The sequence below is a fragment of the Pholis gunnellus genome (assembly GCF_910591455.1).
Source record: "Pholis gunnellus genome assembly, chromosome: 21".
NCBI lineage: Eukaryota > Metazoa > Chordata > Actinopteri > Perciformes > Pholidae > Pholis > Pholis gunnellus.
In genome coordinates, this window is record NC_136548.1 from 13,732,284 (window position 1) to 13,750,897 (window position 18,614).

The following is an 18,614-nucleotide window of genomic DNA, read 5'->3' on the forward strand; positions in this document are numbered from 1 at the left end:
CAACGATTATAATACAACTATGAAACCATATTATGAAATTAGCTGTTCATTACGGAACCATAGTAGTTTAGGCACATTTCAATGAACTCCTGTCCCCCTTTTCTGAAATGGTTTAGTCCATTTTCGCGAAGCGCTACAAGCCAACATTTCGGCTCCAAGGGTTGCTACGGCAAGTGGCAAGTCGTGTACATATGGAGCCGTAATGGCGGCTTCAGACTCACAGTTTCCGAACTCCCTGTGAACTGAACTTTACGTGTTGCCCCGCCCACTCAGTTGAAACGCGTGTTGACTGTTTGCAAGCATGGCTTCTTCAGCTAAGAAAAGAGCAGTAGGTTTGGGCAAAAACCCCGAGGAAAGTGAAAACAGCTCCGATGAGAATCCGGAGGGGGATGATGATTCCCGGGAGGAGGACAGCGAGGCATCCGAGGAGGAGATCAATGAGGTAAAAGAACACACAAGTACATGCATGGCCTTGCTAGCCAGCTAGTTAGCTAGCTAGCTAGCCAACTCAACTGTCGGCTAAAGGTAACAGGACGCTACATTGGCATTATATACTGTCAACCAGGACTGAAAAGACAACCGGAATATCATATTTAAGTAGCAATGTTAACGTTACTTTAAATTAGTATGGGTAACATTGGAAAGCATTTTACAGTGCGTGTCAAAAACCTACTAAAAATGACTCATTCATACAATAAGTACATCAAACAACTACCCTATTACTACAACACAAGTACTTTAATAAATACTTTCTCCGCATGCAGGCGGGTTTCTGTTAACTTCTCCCTGCTTTGTTGTTTCGCGTTCAGGAGGTCATGGTTGACTTTGAAGCCCACGCCATCTCAAGCAACGACTTCAATGGCGTCAAGAGACTCTTGCACCAGGTTTGAGACCATATTTATGATTTTAATATAAACGATCGTGTTCATATGTTATGTGTTGGGTGTAAGCATGGCCTCACTTCTGTTGTGCTTGGATACAGCTCTTCCTGAAGGCTCATGTAAATACTTCAGAGATGACGGACCTCATCATTCAACAGAATCATCTTGGAAGTGTCATCAAGGTGAGTTTGGCCTCATCTCGCATGCATCGGGGGACGTTTCAGCAGTTTCTGCTCTTAACATGTGTTCACGTGTCCCTTCCTTTGTTTGCTCCAGCAAGCTGAGGTGCCAGACGACAGCGACGATGACGACCCCGATGAAGTATTTGGCTTCATCACTATGCTCAACCTGACGGAGAGAAAGGTAACACCACTGGCGCACAGCAGTCTCACAGACTAGTCGGCTGTTGGGAGCTCTGATAATGTAGAAAATGAACTCATTTGATGTCGTTTCACTGTTTGCAGGATGTGCAATGTGTGGAGGAGTTGAAGGAGCTGATCGTGGATCAGTGTGAGAAGAACTCTACCCACAGCGTGGCGGAACAGCTGGAGCAGTTCCTCAATGACACCAGCAAGCCTGTCGGGCTGCTGGTGAGCGAGCGCTTCATCAACGTGCCCCCACAGATCGCCCTCCCGCTGCACAAACAGCTCCAGTGAGTTCCACTCTGTCTTTAATGGATACTTGACCTGATGGCGCCTCGTAAAAAGGGGGGAAATAAAAGTTTTTAAATGGGTTACCTACTTTCTAAGAATGCATTTAACTTTGGAATAGCTGAAGGAGTATCTGTAGGGTGTTTGTGGTTTGGATAGAAAAATACAAATCATCCTTGTTCGGGGTCAAAACTAAATCAATATTGTGTGCAGGATAATAAACCGAATTTCTGTCCGTCCTCCAGGGAAGAAATAGCTGAAGCTCAGAGGACGAACATGCCCAGTGGGAAGTGTCACTATTGTCTGATGATCAGCAAGACCTGCAAAGAGGCAAACAAGAGTATTCCAGCCAGAGGAGAAGCGCCCAAAGATGAATACTTGTTTGTCAATGCAGAGGAGGAATTCTTCTATGAGGTAGAGTCAAGTAAATGCAAGAAGTCTGAGATGTTAAGGAACGCTTTACATTCAGTATTTGGACAATAACACTATAAATTGATATTTTATTGCTGTCTAATGACCTCAGGCTGTTTTACCTTCTAATTAGTATACTTTTTTTAATGTGTTTCTACTTTCAAAGAAGAGAAAGGAGATGTAAAACATTTGTATTCATGCCTAGATATTAACTGAATTCACCATTGTCTGTATTTTCCTTCCAGCAAGCCATCCTGAAGTTCCACTACACGGTCCAGGAAGAGGCAGACACCTGTTTGAGCGGCCGGTGGTCGTTCGACGATGTGCCCATGAAACCCTTCAGGACCGTGATGCTGATACCAGCAGACAGAATGCCCGCGATTATGACCAAACTCAAAGAATACCTAACTGTGTGAACCGAACCAATAAACTATGACAGCTGTGCAAACTGAAGACCTTCAGGCTCATGCGAATGGTTCAATATACTCGTTAAGAGACCGTAGAAGAAAATATTTTGGTCCCACCAGCTACAGTAGTGCCAGTATTATAAACCTGACTTTTAGTACATGCTGTGCAGTGACAGCTTCTTTTTTTAAAAAGCAATTTTAGAGATGCAGTTTTTACAAATTCCTGGTTCACTTTAATATACCCTGCTCATACGGCAGAAACATACAGTTGTATCACGTGAATATGAACACAGCAAGGTTTTTCTTAGGACTAGTTTATAACAAGATTATGAACTAAGACCATTCAATATGATAAATCTTATGTTAATGACAACTGATGTGAGCTTTGAGTCCAGGCTCAGCAGATGCATATACCACATAACTTGGTAGCAAGCCAATTTTCACAAATTTAATAAATGGAACAGAGTACAAATTTCATTTGTGAAAACTTGTGAATCTTGAAATGGAGTTGCACCATTCTGAGGATTTTCTATGTAAACATCTCTGTAGTTCTCTTACCATCTATAATTAATAAATGCTTTATATCTACATGTCTTGACAATCATTTCCTTTCTTAATCTGGCAGCATGTCGACACACGTTTCAGTCTCGAACCAGAACTTTACACACATTAACCTGAAGAGAAAGGTGTAAGGAACGAGATAGTGTTCTCCAGCAGCTTGTGCATGCAGTGTGTTGGGACTGTCTTTGAAGGTGGAAGGTTTTTCTCAGTACAGCAACAGACGACATCCATCTGCAACTCCTCTGCTGCTCATTAAAATGTAGACAGCCATCGAGATACTTTCATTCTCAGACGGTGTTGAAGGGGAGAGCAGAGCTCATATAAAAAGGTACGAAACACACTTGTTCAGATGCAAGCAATCAGGGAAAAGGCATTTCCTGACCCCAGGTATTTCAAACGGTTAATAAAACATGTGATTTTATATTTTGCGTCAAGCAGTCATCACACGAGTCACCCTTCATGTACGTGTGACCATCAGTTTAAGCAATGTAATAACTTAATTTTAAAGCCCCTGGTTTGCATTGCCTTTAAACATTTGATGAAAAGGTTACAGCTCATTTAGGATTTTAGATCATTGAATCACACATCTGTCGTAAGACTGCGGCGCCACTGCACAGCCATTGTCGGCATCGCCGCAGACTGTGGAGGCTTTCTGTTTCCCGTCTTCACATTTCCTGGATCTGTCTGGTTCCAACATGTCTTGCAGTATGTCTTTGCTTTCACTAGGGGGCAGATTGTAGAAGAAGTACAGGGGCGCCATTTGAATGTACCTAAAATGACAAAAAGAAATTACATTATATGGAAAAGATAAAAAAAAGTAAGAATGTGGTTAGTACTTATTTTTTATATAAAAAAAACAAAACACGGAGACTTAAAGAGGATTTAAAAAGATTTAAATGGCTCAATTTTACTGCAACAACAAAAACAATCAAAACATGTTTGTCACATTGTGGCGCATAAACACATAATCCATGAGAATTTAATTCTAATCTGTTTGCGTTCGAAAAGAAAGCTGAAAGAGAGATTGACCTACACTTGAGGGGAAATTTCAGAGACCGTTCTCATGCAGTTGTTCTCCGACAGGGTGTACTCGTGGAAAACAACCCACTCGGGCAGCCCCAGCTTGTGCGACTGAGGCCCGTAGCTGGACAGGGGATGCACCTGAGCCATGTGCTTGTGTGTCAGAATGAAGTAGTTTCCCGATCCGTCCACGTCTCGAGCGATCTACGAATAGGAAACAACACTGCAAACTTCAGAACAGTTCAATTACTGGCATCTTCCTTCACATTGACATTTAGTTTCCACATACCTGCATGAAGAAACCAGCCAGCAGAGCTCTTTTGATGTTGTGGGTGTTGGTCTTGGTTCCAAAGAAGGGCTCGGAGATGGGAAGCTCGATCCTGTTCAGGGTGTCCGTCAACTCTGATCTAATGGCCTCAGCTTTCTTCAGGGCGGAATGATCAAGGAAATAGTCCCGGCACCACTTTTCAGCGGTGAAGTCTGGGGAAAAACACATCACATACTGTAGTGAAGTCGTATTTTGGCCAAGTCAGAAATAGTGCAACAGTATGGAACTCATGAAACACTTCAGACTGCACCTTGGCCCATAAAGTAAAACTTAACAAAAATAACTTCCATCTCTTATTGTAGATCAGCATGTTTGATCAAGTTGATGTACTCGCATGATTCTTTTTGGGGTTGTACCCATGTGGTTGAATGCACTTATTATAAGTTGCTTTGGATAAAAGCGTCAGCTAAAATAACGTGATGGAACAAAACATATTTAAACGAGGTCCATAAATGTCTAATGTGATTAAACTAAGTTTATTGTTGTCTTCATTTTTAATCCCAACTACAAACAAAATGTGACTTGAGTGAAATAATGGTGACAGATTGTAAATTACTAATTCAAGGAATAATATTTAATTAAACCCACTATGTCAAGTAAAGTTACGATTAAATGAATATTGCAAAAACATAAAAATGTCCTATTTTACAATACTGTTTTTTTTATTTCCTCTTTTTTTGGATTTGATTCCTCTGTTTTGAATTCCTTGTAAAAAAAAAGTGTAAAGCACCTTCAAAGTGCCTGGGTGTATGAATTGTCCTGCCTTGATATGACGACACTAGGTTCTACTTTACAAATGTTTAACTTGTTTTGCTTTTTTACTACAGTGAGGAACAGAATACGCTATATGGCAGAATGCTTGAAAATGTAGTACTTCAGTGAGAGTGGACTGATTCTGTTCATCGACTGTGTCTCACATTGTTCTCTCTGACTTTGTTTGAAGGCATTGTAGATGTTGATGAGGGTGAAGTGATCTCCTTCAGGGTGCTGGAACTTCCTGCGACACTGGACTGCCTCGTGGGTCATACCAGCAGGCGGCTCCAGGAAGCAGCTTGGCGCTAAAAGACAAGAACACAACAAGGTCGGAAGGCCATCTGGTTCGACGTCTGGGAGAAACCGCGGCTTTGTAACATCTGCAAATGAGCTACTACAATGATGTCCATCTGGTGAATCTACAAACTAGTTACAAGGATCGTCACTCACTAGGAACAAATCTTATTCTGAGTGGAAGTTGGAACACACGGTACCTGAGAGCATCGCTGCGATCGTCAACATCTCGCTCGCGCAGTCAAACTCGCAGGAGGCCAGCAGCGCTTTGGCCATCTGAGGGTCCAGAGGGATCTCAGACATTATGATGCCAATCTCAGACAAGTTGCCATCATCATCTAAAGCTGCGAGGTAATCAAGCTCCTCCAACGCCTGCATGAGACCCTCGGGATCTGCAACAAGGAACGAAAAGGCTTGAGTTTTAGAAATCAAAGAGAGAATCATTTTTAGATTATCTTTTTGTTTCTTGTTCAGTGTATGAAACATTTTTTGGGGGGGCATCACTCATACTTAAAGTCGCTATATGTGGAATTTGAAAAAGCCAATGTACGTAGTTGGGAGGCTCCCAATTCCCCTCCAGTGGTAGTATCCAAAAAGGACACTATGGTGGATGCTAAAAAGCATAGACTACATATAAGAAGTGGTCGTAGTCACTGAGGTAATAAATGAAGTGAAAAGTAGGACCACTTTCTCATAGACTTCTATGCAATCAGAGTTCTCTTTGCAACTTCTCTTTTTGGAGTCCCCCCCTGAAGGCTGTTAGAAAGAATGCAAGTTTAAGGCACTTCGGCATTGGCTCCACTTATTCAGACCTGGAGGTCGAAAAGCTGGAAAAACACCAATTTATGCCTTCACAATAATTTGATGTTGCTTTAAAAAAAAATCACACAAAATCCCCACACTTGATATGTTAATGTCTATATCTTTAAGGGGCAAGTAACTTCCGTGACACATTCTGCAAGAGAATGGAGATATTACAGTACATTTGGCCCGTCCTTTCTCTCTTCATTGTACTTGTCTGGTGCTGCCCTAACGAGACATGTTGTGTAATCGTTAATGAGCCGGCCTCTTTTAGCCTGTTCTGTTCATGTTAGGGGTGGTTAGAGCTCAGACAATAGTTAGTAGCAGGGTCCTGTCAGCTCAGCTAAATCATGGTTGACTGGGCCCAAACAGCTACACAGAGCAAATTCATTTGTGCTTCCTCTAGCCAAAAAAAAAGCCTCCCGCATACACCTCTCTGGCTGTGTTTTAGGGTGGAAGTGAGATGTCCTCTGTGGGAACCAGTAACCTCAGAATAAAAATGCTTATTCAATGAGAACCACGTGCAATGTCCACTAGCAGGTTGCGTCACCTGGTCTGTCGATGAAATCACACTGTCCAAGGCCGGCTATCTCCATCCTTTTTAGGAAGAGGACCGTTGGTGTAATGTTGGACTCCAAGATCTGTGGGGAGTTCTCTGCAGGAAGCTGGCCGTCTTCTTGATACAGGCAGAAACATTTACCTATAGGAAATAAATTCAGTTAAGGAAAAATAGCCACTTAATTGTGGTTTTACATTTCACAGTTATTTGATTAACTCCAGGGTTATTATAGTATTCCAGGATGTTTTACCAGGTCTGAGTCTGACATTATTTAACAACTCAAATTGGTTCATATTATTGTCCAGCTGCAGCAGACTGTCAGACATACCTGTTGGTCCAGACAGCCGCCTGCGTATGTCTGCCTGATATTGACTGATGGGTTGAAGAACCTCCGAGTTAGCTCTTATTCTTGGATTGTACACCTACAAAGATCCAACCAACATGCCAATTAATAATCACTATATTACTCATTTAAAAGTAGACAAGTTTTGTTGGGAAACAAACAAACAAACCATCTTCTTCTGGACTCCTGTGTCAATGACAAAGTTGACAGACTCTGTGGCCCACCACATATCCTCCCCCTGTGTGGTAGAGAGGAAAACCCTCCTGGACCTCTTGGAGCCGGGCTGCTCAGGCAGTAGCCCTCCCAGGCGGGGGCACAGCACCACAGGAACCATCTGGCCCAGCTCCGCTCCCAGCCTGGTGCCTTCTCTCTGGAGGATGCTGTGGGCACAATGGACCTCCTGCAGAAGATAAAACAAGAAAAGAAAAAGTGCTCAACCAATCTCAGCTGTGGTCCAAACAAACCACTCTTTAAAAAAATTGCAACAATCTCTTACATCGGTGGAGGCAAAAAACACAACAACATCTCCATCCTCTTTGGTGCGATGGATCTCCAGCGCCAGCCTCAGCGCTGAGAAGAAGTAGTCTTTGTTGCCGCCGCCGTTGCTGTGGACCGCCTCAGCGGGAGACGAGGCCTCCAGGCTGATGAGCGGGACGCTGTCGTAGTAGCTCATCAGCCTGTCGGTCACGGGTGGGACGGCGAGGACCACCACTCTCAGCTCAGGCCTCTGCAGCAGGATGTCCTTGAGGAGACCCAGCAGTGTGTCCGTGCTGACTGTCCTCTCGTGGGCCTGGTCGATGATGATGACCCCGTAGTGCTCCAGAAAAGGGTCCGACATCATCTCCCTCAGCAGCATATGGTCGGTGCAGTACCTGAGCGGTGAAAGCCATCAGAAGAGTTACTTCGGTATATTTCTACGTTTCATCCACAATGCGATTGAGGAGCACCAGAAAGAAGAAGGAAAGATTATGAGCGACGGATAGTTTGTGGCTGATATCAACGTGGCAGTAGACAGACCTCAGAACAGTGTCGGAGGAGCAGCAGTTCTCCAGAGGGATGGTGTAGCCCACTTCATGGCCGATGTTGACGTCCATTTCATCAGCCACGCACAGGGCCAGATCTACAGCTTGCTGTCTGTTGGTCTGCGTGCACACAACCATGCCGTGCTGGTACTGGGTGGAGAGACAGAACTCTGCACACCACTGAGGGATCTGAAAGAGAACATACATGTTTCACACTTCATTGTTTGTCTTGACAGACTTGACAAACTCTGCACCAAACACATTTTTCATTCCCATAGACTCTGAGAGCATCCTTTCAGGGTTGCATCAACAGTTTTTATATTGCAAAACAAACAGTGACAGCAGATATCCTACGGTATTATCGCTAATAATGCAAAACTGCTTTGGCAGCATGAGGCGGCTCCGGCGGATCAGGGCTTAGCAGCAGGAGGTCCCCTAACACCCCTGCTGCAGCCTTTGTGAAGCATGACCATCAGGCTGGAGCTTGGACAGCCATGACAGTGACACAACAGCATCTGCTGAGCTGGGCAGCCCGTTCACACGAGCTCACATAATGCCACTCTATCCATACATGTCAAAGTGAGAGGAAAAATAAACCCACCGCCGCAGGAGTCAAAAGTCAAAAGTATGTAAAAAGTTGTTACTGTTACAGCAGATAAAGATGGCGATGCAGGGCAGTAAACAACTCAACTTTTAAACATTTTAATCAAATTAAGAGCATTTGACTATATTGATAAGGGGGAATTGAAACATTTACTTCCCTTGAAAACAAATCCACGTTCAACGTGAACTTTTCTTCCATTATCTGTTAAAGAAAGACTCTCGCCATCTTCTTCACCCTTCCTTCTCTCCTAACAAAACGTGCACAATATTGACCATATTTGTCTTACCTGAGTGCTCCGCCCAGTCTTCGCTGTCCCAGACACAATAAGCAGTTGGTTCTTTACCAGCGCATCTTCAAACTCGCCCCTGACCTTCCACACTGACAGAGTCTTCCTCTCTGTCAGCAGTTTGTAGTAACGTGAGGAAAATGGCAACCCATCGAATTGATTTAACTCCAGATCATCTCCAAAGCCAAATGGATCCTCCGCAGGACATTCGATCTCACTTTCAGGGCAAATGTCTGGCTCCGCTGAAATGTTTTCATCAGACATGACACACATGTGTGTATTTGTTGTACGACCGTTCATACATGTGTTTCCTACCACTCCAGCTACGGCTCCATTTCGTTTAATATCGGAACGATTAAAAAGAATAATCCGTTTCAGTAAAACATATCCTCTATTCGCGAACGTGGTCTTTCTCTCTCTTTCTCTCTACTCGGCTTCTAAATTTGCTAAAATTATATTTATTAAGCTGTGAAGAGTTTGAAGCTGTTCTGGTAGAGGCTGCCTGGCTCGCAGTGCGCACCCGGCGCGTAATTTCTTCTCAGCGTGGCTACCCACGTGTTTTTAATTTGCACAGGGCTTCACATCCTCTCCTGAGCAATGCCCGCTGTCATAATCTCCTGATTATCCCAAATCATCACGGGTAAAGTAGCGAGGACTGTGACGCTAATATCAAATCCAAAATATCCTTACAAATATATTCTCTTTCTTTGTTTACAAGAATAACGCAGGTGTTTTATTTTGTTATATGCTTATCAATTAATGCGCGATATTATCTCTTTAACAGACAACAGTTTGTCCTCCTTATATTTACTAAATTCGGCATTCCTATAAATATGACAAGCCTTAAATATGAGATAGTATAGTAGCCTACATTTTAAGATAATGTGTCATAATTATAAGGAAAAAACACACGAGAATGAATAAAACAACGTAGGTAGTGGATTATTTTGTTGTTGTTGAAATGGGCTTTTATAAAACCGTAAGTGTTGTTGTAATTGATTTTTGTAATTTATTAGATGTGAAACATGTAATGGAAAAACTCATTCAACTCTTCAGTTCATCCTTTCACCTGCTGCAGACTTCAGCGTCTCCACAGGGAGGAGCTGTAAGTTGATTCTCGGTCCAGTTTGACACACGTTGACTTAAAATAATGTGTCTTAGTCTTAACCATTAAACAAGACTACATGTCTCAACTCAAGAGTCTGTAAACGTGTCTGATAGTTACCAAGAATAAACAGCTTTGTTAGCGATGCACCACACCAAATATTAAGCATTAAACACAGGATTTAGGTAACCTACATGTGTCTATTTTGTATTATTGTTTTTGGCCTTTACATCCCAGCATCCTCCCAAATACAATCTGTCTGCAGCCGCAGCCTTGTGACTCGATAATGTCTGCTGATCTTCTCATCAGTGTGTCCTTGTTATTGTGTGGACCTACTTCGATTTCTCATCAGCAATTTTTTTTCCTTATCGTATAAAAAAAAAGAAAGAAAACATTCTTTTAATCACACACTTGACTCCATCGGGTCAGCACCAGCAAATGATGTCCTGATGGGCAACAGTGAGCACATAGTCCCACACCTGCATTGATTGAAGCAGCATTATCCCTCCCAAAGACCTCAGCAAATTGCTTTTAGACAAAGACTCAGCCTGTTGAAATAAGCCCCGGGTGTCGGTGTTAAATGGTTAAAAGCAATTTGAAATTGGAATGTTAAATTACTGTATTCAGTATTCAATCTCCCGGTTGCAAATTGCTGAAGCATAAAAAGAAATGCCAGAGGCTCTTGACAGAAAGTTTACTTTTTGTAGAGACAAAAAAAATTGTAGTTTTAAAATTTGATACAGTCTGAAATCTAGTCTCAGTATGAAGTCTTTGTATTCTTACAAATGAGTGACGAGTGAAGTTGCCATTGTCTGTGTTAAAAGGGCTTTTAACATAGAAATCATTGTTTCTCTCCTATAATTGATTTTTCATCTGGCACAACTCTTGCTGAAAACATGCAAGGTCACTAAGACAAATGTTCTAAAGTTTGCAAAACTAAAACTGCATGAGTGTTAAAAAAACCACGACCAGACACAGACACTTTAAGTGTTTTCTTTACATATGATGTATCAAACAATCATTGTATAAAAAAAAGCATTCTGCATGGAAATGTGTTCACCTGTAACACAACATAAATGGAACTTATGGACATAACATACAGTCAGGTGACAGGACTCAAATACTGTCTATTAGTACGTGGACACGTAGCATTGAAAAGCAAAGTAAACAAAGCACTGAATGTAAAACTAGTGCATTATTAAAAAGATAACAGTATCAAAAGTAACAAAAGTTCAAAGTCACTTTTTAGCCTACATATTTGTGATGGAGAGCTGTGCTTAAAGGAAAAGTTGCTCAGTGTGAATGTATATGCAAACATGTTCAGTTACCACAAATACAATGCATGTAGGATTGTGTATATTGGCTTTAATAAAACCCTCATCCCAATAGCCAAAATTAAAAAGGTAAAAAAAAATAGAAAATGAATAACTGCCACGCAGTTTTGGATGACACTTCACTTCAGTGGCAGAAAGAAAGATCTAGAAATGTGTCCTTGTCAAGCGAATCGGTTCCATTTCCACACATGAACGCCCCGCAGCCAGACACGGGCTTGTTTACATGCGAGTGCCTCCATGATGCCTGCGTGACCACAGCTTTAAGAAAGTCCTCATTGAGTCTGTGATTTATTCACACAGAGAGTCCTCGGTGGAGAGACAGGCACACAAGGAAAAGCTCAAAAACACACATGACCTTTTAGCGGAGCAATATTTCAGAGACGTTCGCTCTCTCTGAGGAACGAATGCTTCCTTGATCTCGCCTCATTTTAGATCCATGTTCAGTTCATACCTCAGAACCCAGATCCCTCAACGGAGCCTCTTGGGTCTTGTTAATGAAATGGAAATGGCAAATCAGTGACATTTCCCAAATCGACTCGTTACCTTTCCGAAATATAAATGCAGAGGAAATTTCCGCTGTCTGTGAAAACAACCAGCCCCTCTTCGCCCCCAATTGCAGAACTGTTGCAGTAACACGACTTTTTCCTTTTTCTGCAGTTGTTTCAAGCCTCATCAGATTGACGCAACGGTGCTAATGAGAGCATTACCCTTCAAGAACAAACCCATTGGGTTCCACATGAACTACAAGTGTTGTCTGTTCTCATCTGTCGTTGCAAAACACTCTGCAGCCCTTCCTGTAGTACACAGAACAAAACCATCAGGTAAAGGGTTCCCTTCATTAAAACATATTTCATATGTTCTGCGAACAGAATTTCCCAAATTGGCTTTTTTTAAAAAAATCTCCCGTCACTGTCCTTGATAAAGACCAGTTGATGAGGCGGGAAAAAAAAATGGTGAAACCGACGCAAAGCGACAAATAAAAAATTCAAAGTCGCTACCGTGTAGTAAAAGTGTCTGGCACAGTGCACTGCGTGGCAATAAATACAGATTATAAATACTTTACATGTACCTGAGCACAGACTTGTAGCACCATTCAGGGACAGAGCACCAAAAGGGACACGGCAGATCTCCCCATTCAATACTCCGCCATCTTTTTTAAGGTTTTTAAGAGTTTTCATAGTGCAATTTCTTGTAGTGTCTCATCACAACATTGTCCCTTCCGTCCCTTATCTTCTCAGCTGCTGTATTTGACGTTGGCAATTATGCAAGGCTTTGGTAGTGTTGGTGGTTGCTTGGGACTGGGTCTAGAGAAGGGAGAAGAGCGATACAAATAATCTTTCAGCAAGTGATACCAGCCTCAGTGTTGTTTTTTACGTGAATATGGTGAATGTTCTGAACTCACCTGTTGGGGTGTGGGAAAGGGCGCACGGGTCTGGGCACACCAGGTGTGGGTGCAGGGCCGCAAACAGAAGAGGACCCTTGGATTACAGAGGAACTTCGAACCAGACGAGAGCTCCTCGGGTCGGCAGGAAGGGGCTTCTGAGGAGGACTGGGCTTCTCCAACTCCTGGCAAAAAAACAAGACACATAGAAATAATAACTGAGAATCTCCACCAGGTGGCACTCACAGCTCGGGCCTGCCTGTCGCATCCTCCTCTTCCTCTGAGGCACCAGGGCAGCCCTGCCCACGCAACTTTGCCAGGAGAAGAAGAGTCATGTGGTTTGAATCATCTCCAGCAGGCAGACATCATGATAAAGGCCTGCTACCTAGCCCCCATCTGGTCTCCATTCACGTGCTCTTCTTCTTGGTTGCAGAGAAACCTCCTCAAACATCGCAGAGTAAAGGAGCCAAACAACCATGGAAGCAGATTCAAACCCATCATTCATAAACACAGAAAAACTCTGTGCTGTCGGTGAAGCCTCTAATGCATGATTTGTCTCTCCTTTTGCATCCTCGAGGTCAAGTATCATGACAATCTGAAGTATTAAAGTACTGCTACTCATTCATCTCATTGACAGCCAGTACTGCCATGCAACGGGGCCAACTTGAGCTCCATCTAAAAATATCAGAACAATACCAAATGGTAGTAAAGAGAGATGCAGACAAATGACAAGAGCATGCCTGATCAGGTGATTAGGCACAAAAATCATACTTAGAATAACTAAACTCTCCCAGCGGACCGTGCATCCGTGCCCCCAGCAGAGAGCTTTCTCTCTGGGATGAAAATGGAAGGCTCTGTCAATGCCTCGGAGCTGCCAAACAGCTGCTAAAGATACTGTCGACGAATTCTGCTTCCAACGGGCGTCACTTTCAGTTTCACACTTTGACGTTAAATAGGAGCAGCTGAGTGGGAAAATCTACTTCCTGAAGTCGAAACGGTGCCAGGAGCTGCTGCACTACAGGTGTATGACAGGTGTATGACAGGCACGAACCTTTGTAAAACTAAATGGAGCTCCTTCTTTGAACGGCTCCGCTTCTATTCTAAAGCAACGCACGCTATACACTTATTTTAGAAGAAGTGTTACCGTGACTATTAATGCTCACTGTCGCTGAACAATAGTGTAAAAAAATAGGCAAGTACAGCAATAGATCATTTTGAAAACACATCAGTGAAACTTGAAGGAGTAAATATATAGGTGTATATCATGTATATAGTTATGTTGTGTCATTTCATTCGTGTCTTGTTTTGATCTTTCATTTTCAATCACCGTTTTTGTCCTTTGTTTTTTTACTCTGAATTTCCCCGGTGTGGGATCAATAAAGTTCTTATCTCTTCTTAATTGAGTCAGGCTCTTTATGGAATGTTGATTTATCCCATCATATCACCCAGAGCAGTGTTGTGTGTTGAAGCCAGACCTCCTCTGAGACCCCTCCATTAATCTGGACAAGACTGGAATGTCATTATCTGTTTAGCACACCTCTAATTAGCGTCACACTGCGGCATCGCTTTGACCTCAGCTCCCCTGTGGCGTCCTTTTTACTGCTGTCCGTAAAGGCCGGAACTCATTGCTGATTTTTCATCCGCATCTCGTCCTCGTTTTGTTTTTTTTCATCTAACTTATTTTCTCTTTCTTTAAGGGCTGCAACTAACTTGTAATTGGTGATACTTTCCCCCTTTTTTTATGTTGATTTATCAACAAAAATGTCTGGAAATGAAAACGACTGCACAATCTCTCCACAGGCCAAGGTGACACTTTCAGATTGCTCACTTTTTCCGACCAATACAGAACAAAACGGTATTAAATTTGCATTAATATAAAACAGAAAAAATTCAACAGATTTGAGAGGCTGGAACCAGCGAATGCTCGCAGTTTCTGCCTGAAATATGACTTTTAAAATGTATTGATTATATTTGATTAATCGACTCGTTCCCTCAAGCCTCCCTTTGTCCCTTGATCACTTTGTCTTTCTGTCTTTTGGATCCTCTCTCTCTCTCTCTCTCTCTCTCTCTCTCTCTCTCTTTCTCTGGGTCTCTCTGCCTCACTTGCCCACAGGGTACAAGTCAAACCGGATTAAAGCAAATAAAAGTCTTAGAGAATCACTGAGTGAGAGGGATTTAATACCAGGAACTTCTGGCTTTCTCTTCCCCTCAACTTTGACAGTCTGCAGTGCCATAACTAAACTCCATGGAATATTGGTGGCAGCAAATTTAATATCACCCTGTGATATTTGGACATACTTGCTCACTGCAGTTGCTGTTTCATCTTCTCTGCCCCCCTCTGCATGGCTGGCTCCATTTTCATTATTCATGTGGTGGTTTGTATTGTAGATGTGAAGTCTCGCTTCGATGACGCTAGCTCCCCGGGTAAGCTCGTTATTTTATGAGACAGTACATTACTGTCAACATGCATATATGCTTTTATAGGACACGAAAGAACCCGTGAAAATGGTTGACATCATGACACTGTAGGTGCAGCCAACAACATTGTTTCCCTGGTTATGTATTATGGGCTGTAGTAGTGAGTAAAAGCTCACAAGACCAAGCAGAGTTTTCAGTGAGTAACATCATAAAATAAAATGGGAACAGGGAAGTCACTCACCATGACCATCCTGCAGGAGTTATGGCGGGACGCACTTCGAAAGGACGCCCCCCGTGGTGCGACATGGATGTGAGGCGGAGGCAACGGGGGTCTCGCCAGCCCGGGACCAGGGGAGAGGGACATGGTGAGAGACAGAGGAACAGGGTGGCTGAGGTGAACCGGGGGGCACTGGGGCAGTCTGCGCAGGCTGTGGGAGGGGTAGGCGGCCGGTGGGAGCACTGCCTCTGGCCCCCGGTGGTGAGGCTGCGGAGAGATGAAACGCAGAACAGTCAAGAGTATGCCTCGTCTAAAAGCAGAAAGAAGAGCCAGAGGAGAAACCGTCTGCTTCCGATCAGAAACAGTCATGTTCACCTCCTCCTCGTCCTCTGCCGTTCTTCCTGATGCTGTCAAAAGATAAAGTGTAAATCAAACGCTCACACCCGCCGGCTCACTATTCCCCAACTCCCCTCCAGCTTACCTATCAAAGGGGGGAGGACTGATACTGTGCCACAAGCACCCGCTTGGCCTCATTCAAAGGTGGACCCAGCTAAAGAGCCCACACACACTCCCGCTATTAAGCAAAAACACGAGTCTTCCTAGTATTTAGACCTGGCCAGATGTGCGAAAAACTCAAAAACACACAATGTTAACGCGTGCAAAAGCGTGCACACATGCGGCGGTTTAACACAGCTCCCGACAACTGGAAAATGACCTCACTTGCACTGTGCTTACATCAAACAGCCTTACATCCTTTCTCCTCTTACCGTTGATCTTCAATGAAAACCACATGCTCCTAACAGAAAACACCAATCTCATGGTAATGCACAGCATATTGCCTCACTCGTGGGGCAACCCGTAGCACAAATGTCAATTCTGACACGGCTCCTCTTATTTCAGCTCCCCTAGCTCCATCGAGCGCAGGTCTCTTCCCATTACAGAGCATGTCAGGGCAGTAATGGAGTAGTTAAGGCATTCTGTGCTGTAGACACACAGGTCATTACAGCAACAAATTAATAAATCCTGCTCTGTCTTGCATGTATCAGCAACAGGGTGACTTTATATCTTGAGTAAGCCGCCGCATCAACATTCTTCATGTGAGAAACGGGCCGATAAATCAATTTCTCTCTTAACAGGCAGCTGTTAATGACAAGAAATGCATTGTGAACACACTGCTCACCACTGACTCCATTATCGCTACCTCCTCCACACGTCCACGTGGAGTGGGATCATTTAATTGGATTTGAATGAGCTGCCATTTGTGAGAAAACCACACGTCAATCCTGTTGAGAATTATTCCTGCCAACGAAACAGCTGCGGCATTCCAGGGAGAATACTCTACAGCGTGGATCGTCTGCTGGTGATCCCGCGCATGTGTTAGGAATCAAGACACTGTACAAAAATCCATCTGCAGGAGATGTCTATCTGTGCGTTCGTAACGGGCCAGCAAAGACGTGTGATCTAGTGACCTTGAAGATGGCGGCTCTGTGTGGCGGAGGCGGGGCCGGTCGCGATGGAGACGTCGTGCTCAACGACGGCGGCGGGTTCGGAGCCGACGGTCCGCTGATTGCAGCACTTACTGATCTGTAATTTAAAGAGGAAATGATCAGTAATTATACACTTTATTGTATTGATCATACGTCAGTTATAATGGTAATATATTTCAAATTATAAAAATCAAACATAATTATACACCGCAATTGTAAAAATTGTTCCCACTCAGCAGAATCTATTACTGATATTTTCCTTTTGACAAATGCTTCTACATTAAAAAGAAATTAAACGTTACAATTATTATTACAAAATGATGAAAAAGCACCTGAGCTTCTCAATTGGGTTCTTTTTACTGGTGGAGAGCAGACCCAGTAGAGCTTTCCTCTTCATGCAGATGATCAGACCAGCTCCCAGCACCGTGAGGAGAGCCACCAGGATGCCCACTGTCAGATTCCGACTGTCTGCTCAGAAACACACACGGAAATAACAGGTGGTCTCAGAGACGACAGCCTTCCAGCACTACACGCGACAGCCAGACTGCATCTGTCACCGTTGAGTTATTCCGGTGTTGCGATAGTTGACTCACTTGCTAATCTGATGGGGCCGCTGTCCACGCTCCCTCCCAGACCCGCCTTGTCGCAGAAGGGAGGGGCCCAGTGAGCCTCGCAGTGACAGTTCTTGTTGTTGTTGCACACCTGCAGCATATTAAAAAGGACAATTAACTGTTAGATGAGGCAGAAAGTCAACCACCAGCCAGAACTACGAGGCTCCACATGGCAAAGATTCAAAACCAGAGCAGACATTTTGCCTCATTCCACATTTTTTTTTATCTCTCTATCTCTCTCTCTCTCTCTCGTCTTCCTGCCCTGCAGAGTGGAGGAATGGTACCGTCTAAGAGGATTCCCTAGCTTGGTAATATAGAGCAGGTGACGGCAACATCTTGATCTAATCTGTACATGCGGGGGTGTCCTGTCTCCTTGAGGAGCAACATCCTTTTATTTCTGCGAGTGAAACAGTCCCTAGAGCATCATAGATATGTCTTAATTGGAACTAGACAAACAAATATGACCGTATAACTTCTGGAGAGGTTTCAGTTTTAGGAGACAGTAAAAACGGCTTCCTCTGTAGCTTTGATGAAACGTTACCAGTCACAGTCAAAGCCTTTGGGACCTACCAGTGATATCCCACAGCCACATATTTCATCTCAAACAGGACCACCCATCGACATTTGATGGGCTGCATTTTAGAAAGAGCCGATATCCATGCACCCCAGCTCAAAGTCAAACTGTGTGTCATTGCACCCAGCGTCAGGCCAAATAAAGCCTGGCTTTCAGATTTCAACACAGTTTTTGGGACAAGGACGACTGCCTGAGAGTATGATGAATGACATTTAAAGCCGAGCATAAATGAAGCCATTACATCTAATTGATTGAGCCTTTCAGCATCCAGAATGATTGATTGCAAGGCATTGTAATGGCTCCCTACCCACCGTGTACATTGTTATTTTTATTTTTTTATTTATTTATGCTGCCGTGCTTCTGTGTGAAGGAGGAACGGGATATTAAGAAAACAACTGGGACTGGTTTGAGGTAGACAGCTATCACATCAGGTCCTCACGTCTCTAAAACAGGATGGAAGGTGCTGTACTCACCCCTCGACTGCTGCACTTGGCAGAGCACGCGTGCACGCCGAAGACACTGACGTTCTGGCAATGACGATTCAGACACATCTGAAGCAGACAAAGA

At 43.6% G+C, this 18,614-nt stretch overlaps 3 protein-coding genes across 3 annotated transcripts in view; 1 reads left to right on the forward strand and 2 right to left on the reverse strand.

The window, feature by feature from the left end:
- The first annotated feature begins 283 nt into the window (after positions 1-283).
- Positions 284-2,933, forward strand: bccip (BRCA2 and CDKN1A interacting protein). Its single transcript, XM_079182576.1, has 7 exons — positions 284-442; positions 810-884; positions 983-1,063; positions 1,158-1,244; positions 1,346-1,533; positions 1,777-1,945; positions 2,188-2,933. The coding sequence occupies exons 1-7, from the start codon at positions 302-304 to the stop codon at positions 2,356-2,358; spliced, it is 912 nt and encodes a 303-aa protein (XP_079038702.1). The 5' UTR covers positions 284-301; the 3' UTR covers positions 2,359-2,933.
- A 548-nt stretch (positions 2,934-3,481) lies between these two features.
- dhx32a (DEAH (Asp-Glu-Ala-His) box polypeptide 32a) lies at positions 3,482-9,184 on the reverse strand (the record flags this gene model as incomplete). The annotated part of the gene is made up of 11 exons (XM_079183302.1): positions 3,482-3,680; positions 3,944-4,134; positions 4,220-4,410; positions 5,176-5,316; positions 5,506-5,697; positions 6,657-6,806; positions 6,994-7,087; positions 7,178-7,408; positions 7,505-7,880; positions 8,026-8,219; positions 8,921-9,184. 11 exons carry the CDS (start codon positions 9,182-9,184, stop codon positions 3,482-3,484), a joined length of 2,223 nt encoding a protein of 740 aa, XP_079039428.1.
- Positions 9,185-12,593: 3,409 nt separating this feature from the next.
- The window catches only part of adam12a (ADAM metallopeptidase domain 12a), a gene marked incomplete at both ends in the record, with an annotated part of 63,640 nt that continues 57,619 nt past the window's right edge, over positions 12,594-18,614 (reverse strand). The window contains 7 exons of the mRNA XM_079183298.1: positions 12,594-12,663; positions 12,762-12,925; positions 15,400-15,642; positions 16,845-16,959; positions 17,195-17,330; positions 17,456-17,564; positions 18,521-18,598. Coding sequence (XP_079039424.1) covers positions 12,594-12,663; positions 12,762-12,925; positions 15,400-15,642; positions 16,845-16,959; positions 17,195-17,330; positions 17,456-17,564; positions 18,521-18,598 — 915 coding nt within the window. The remainder of the gene's footprint in view (positions 12,664-12,761; positions 12,926-15,399; positions 15,643-16,844; positions 16,960-17,194; positions 17,331-17,455; positions 17,565-18,520; positions 18,599-18,614) is intronic.

Coding starts and splice junctions, on each gene's coding strand:
- bccip (XM_079182576.1), top strand. CDS start 302: ATGGCTTCTTCAGCTAAGAAAAGAGCAGTAGGTTTGGGCAAAAACCCC. Junction 885..982: donor TCAAGAGACTCTTGCACCAG/GTTTGAGACCAT, acceptor GCTTGGATACAG/CTCTTCCTGAAGGCTCATGT. Junction 1,946..2,187: donor AGGAGGAATTCTTCTATGAG/GTAGAGTCAAGT, acceptor TTTTCCTTCCAG/CAAGCCATCCTGAAGTTCCA.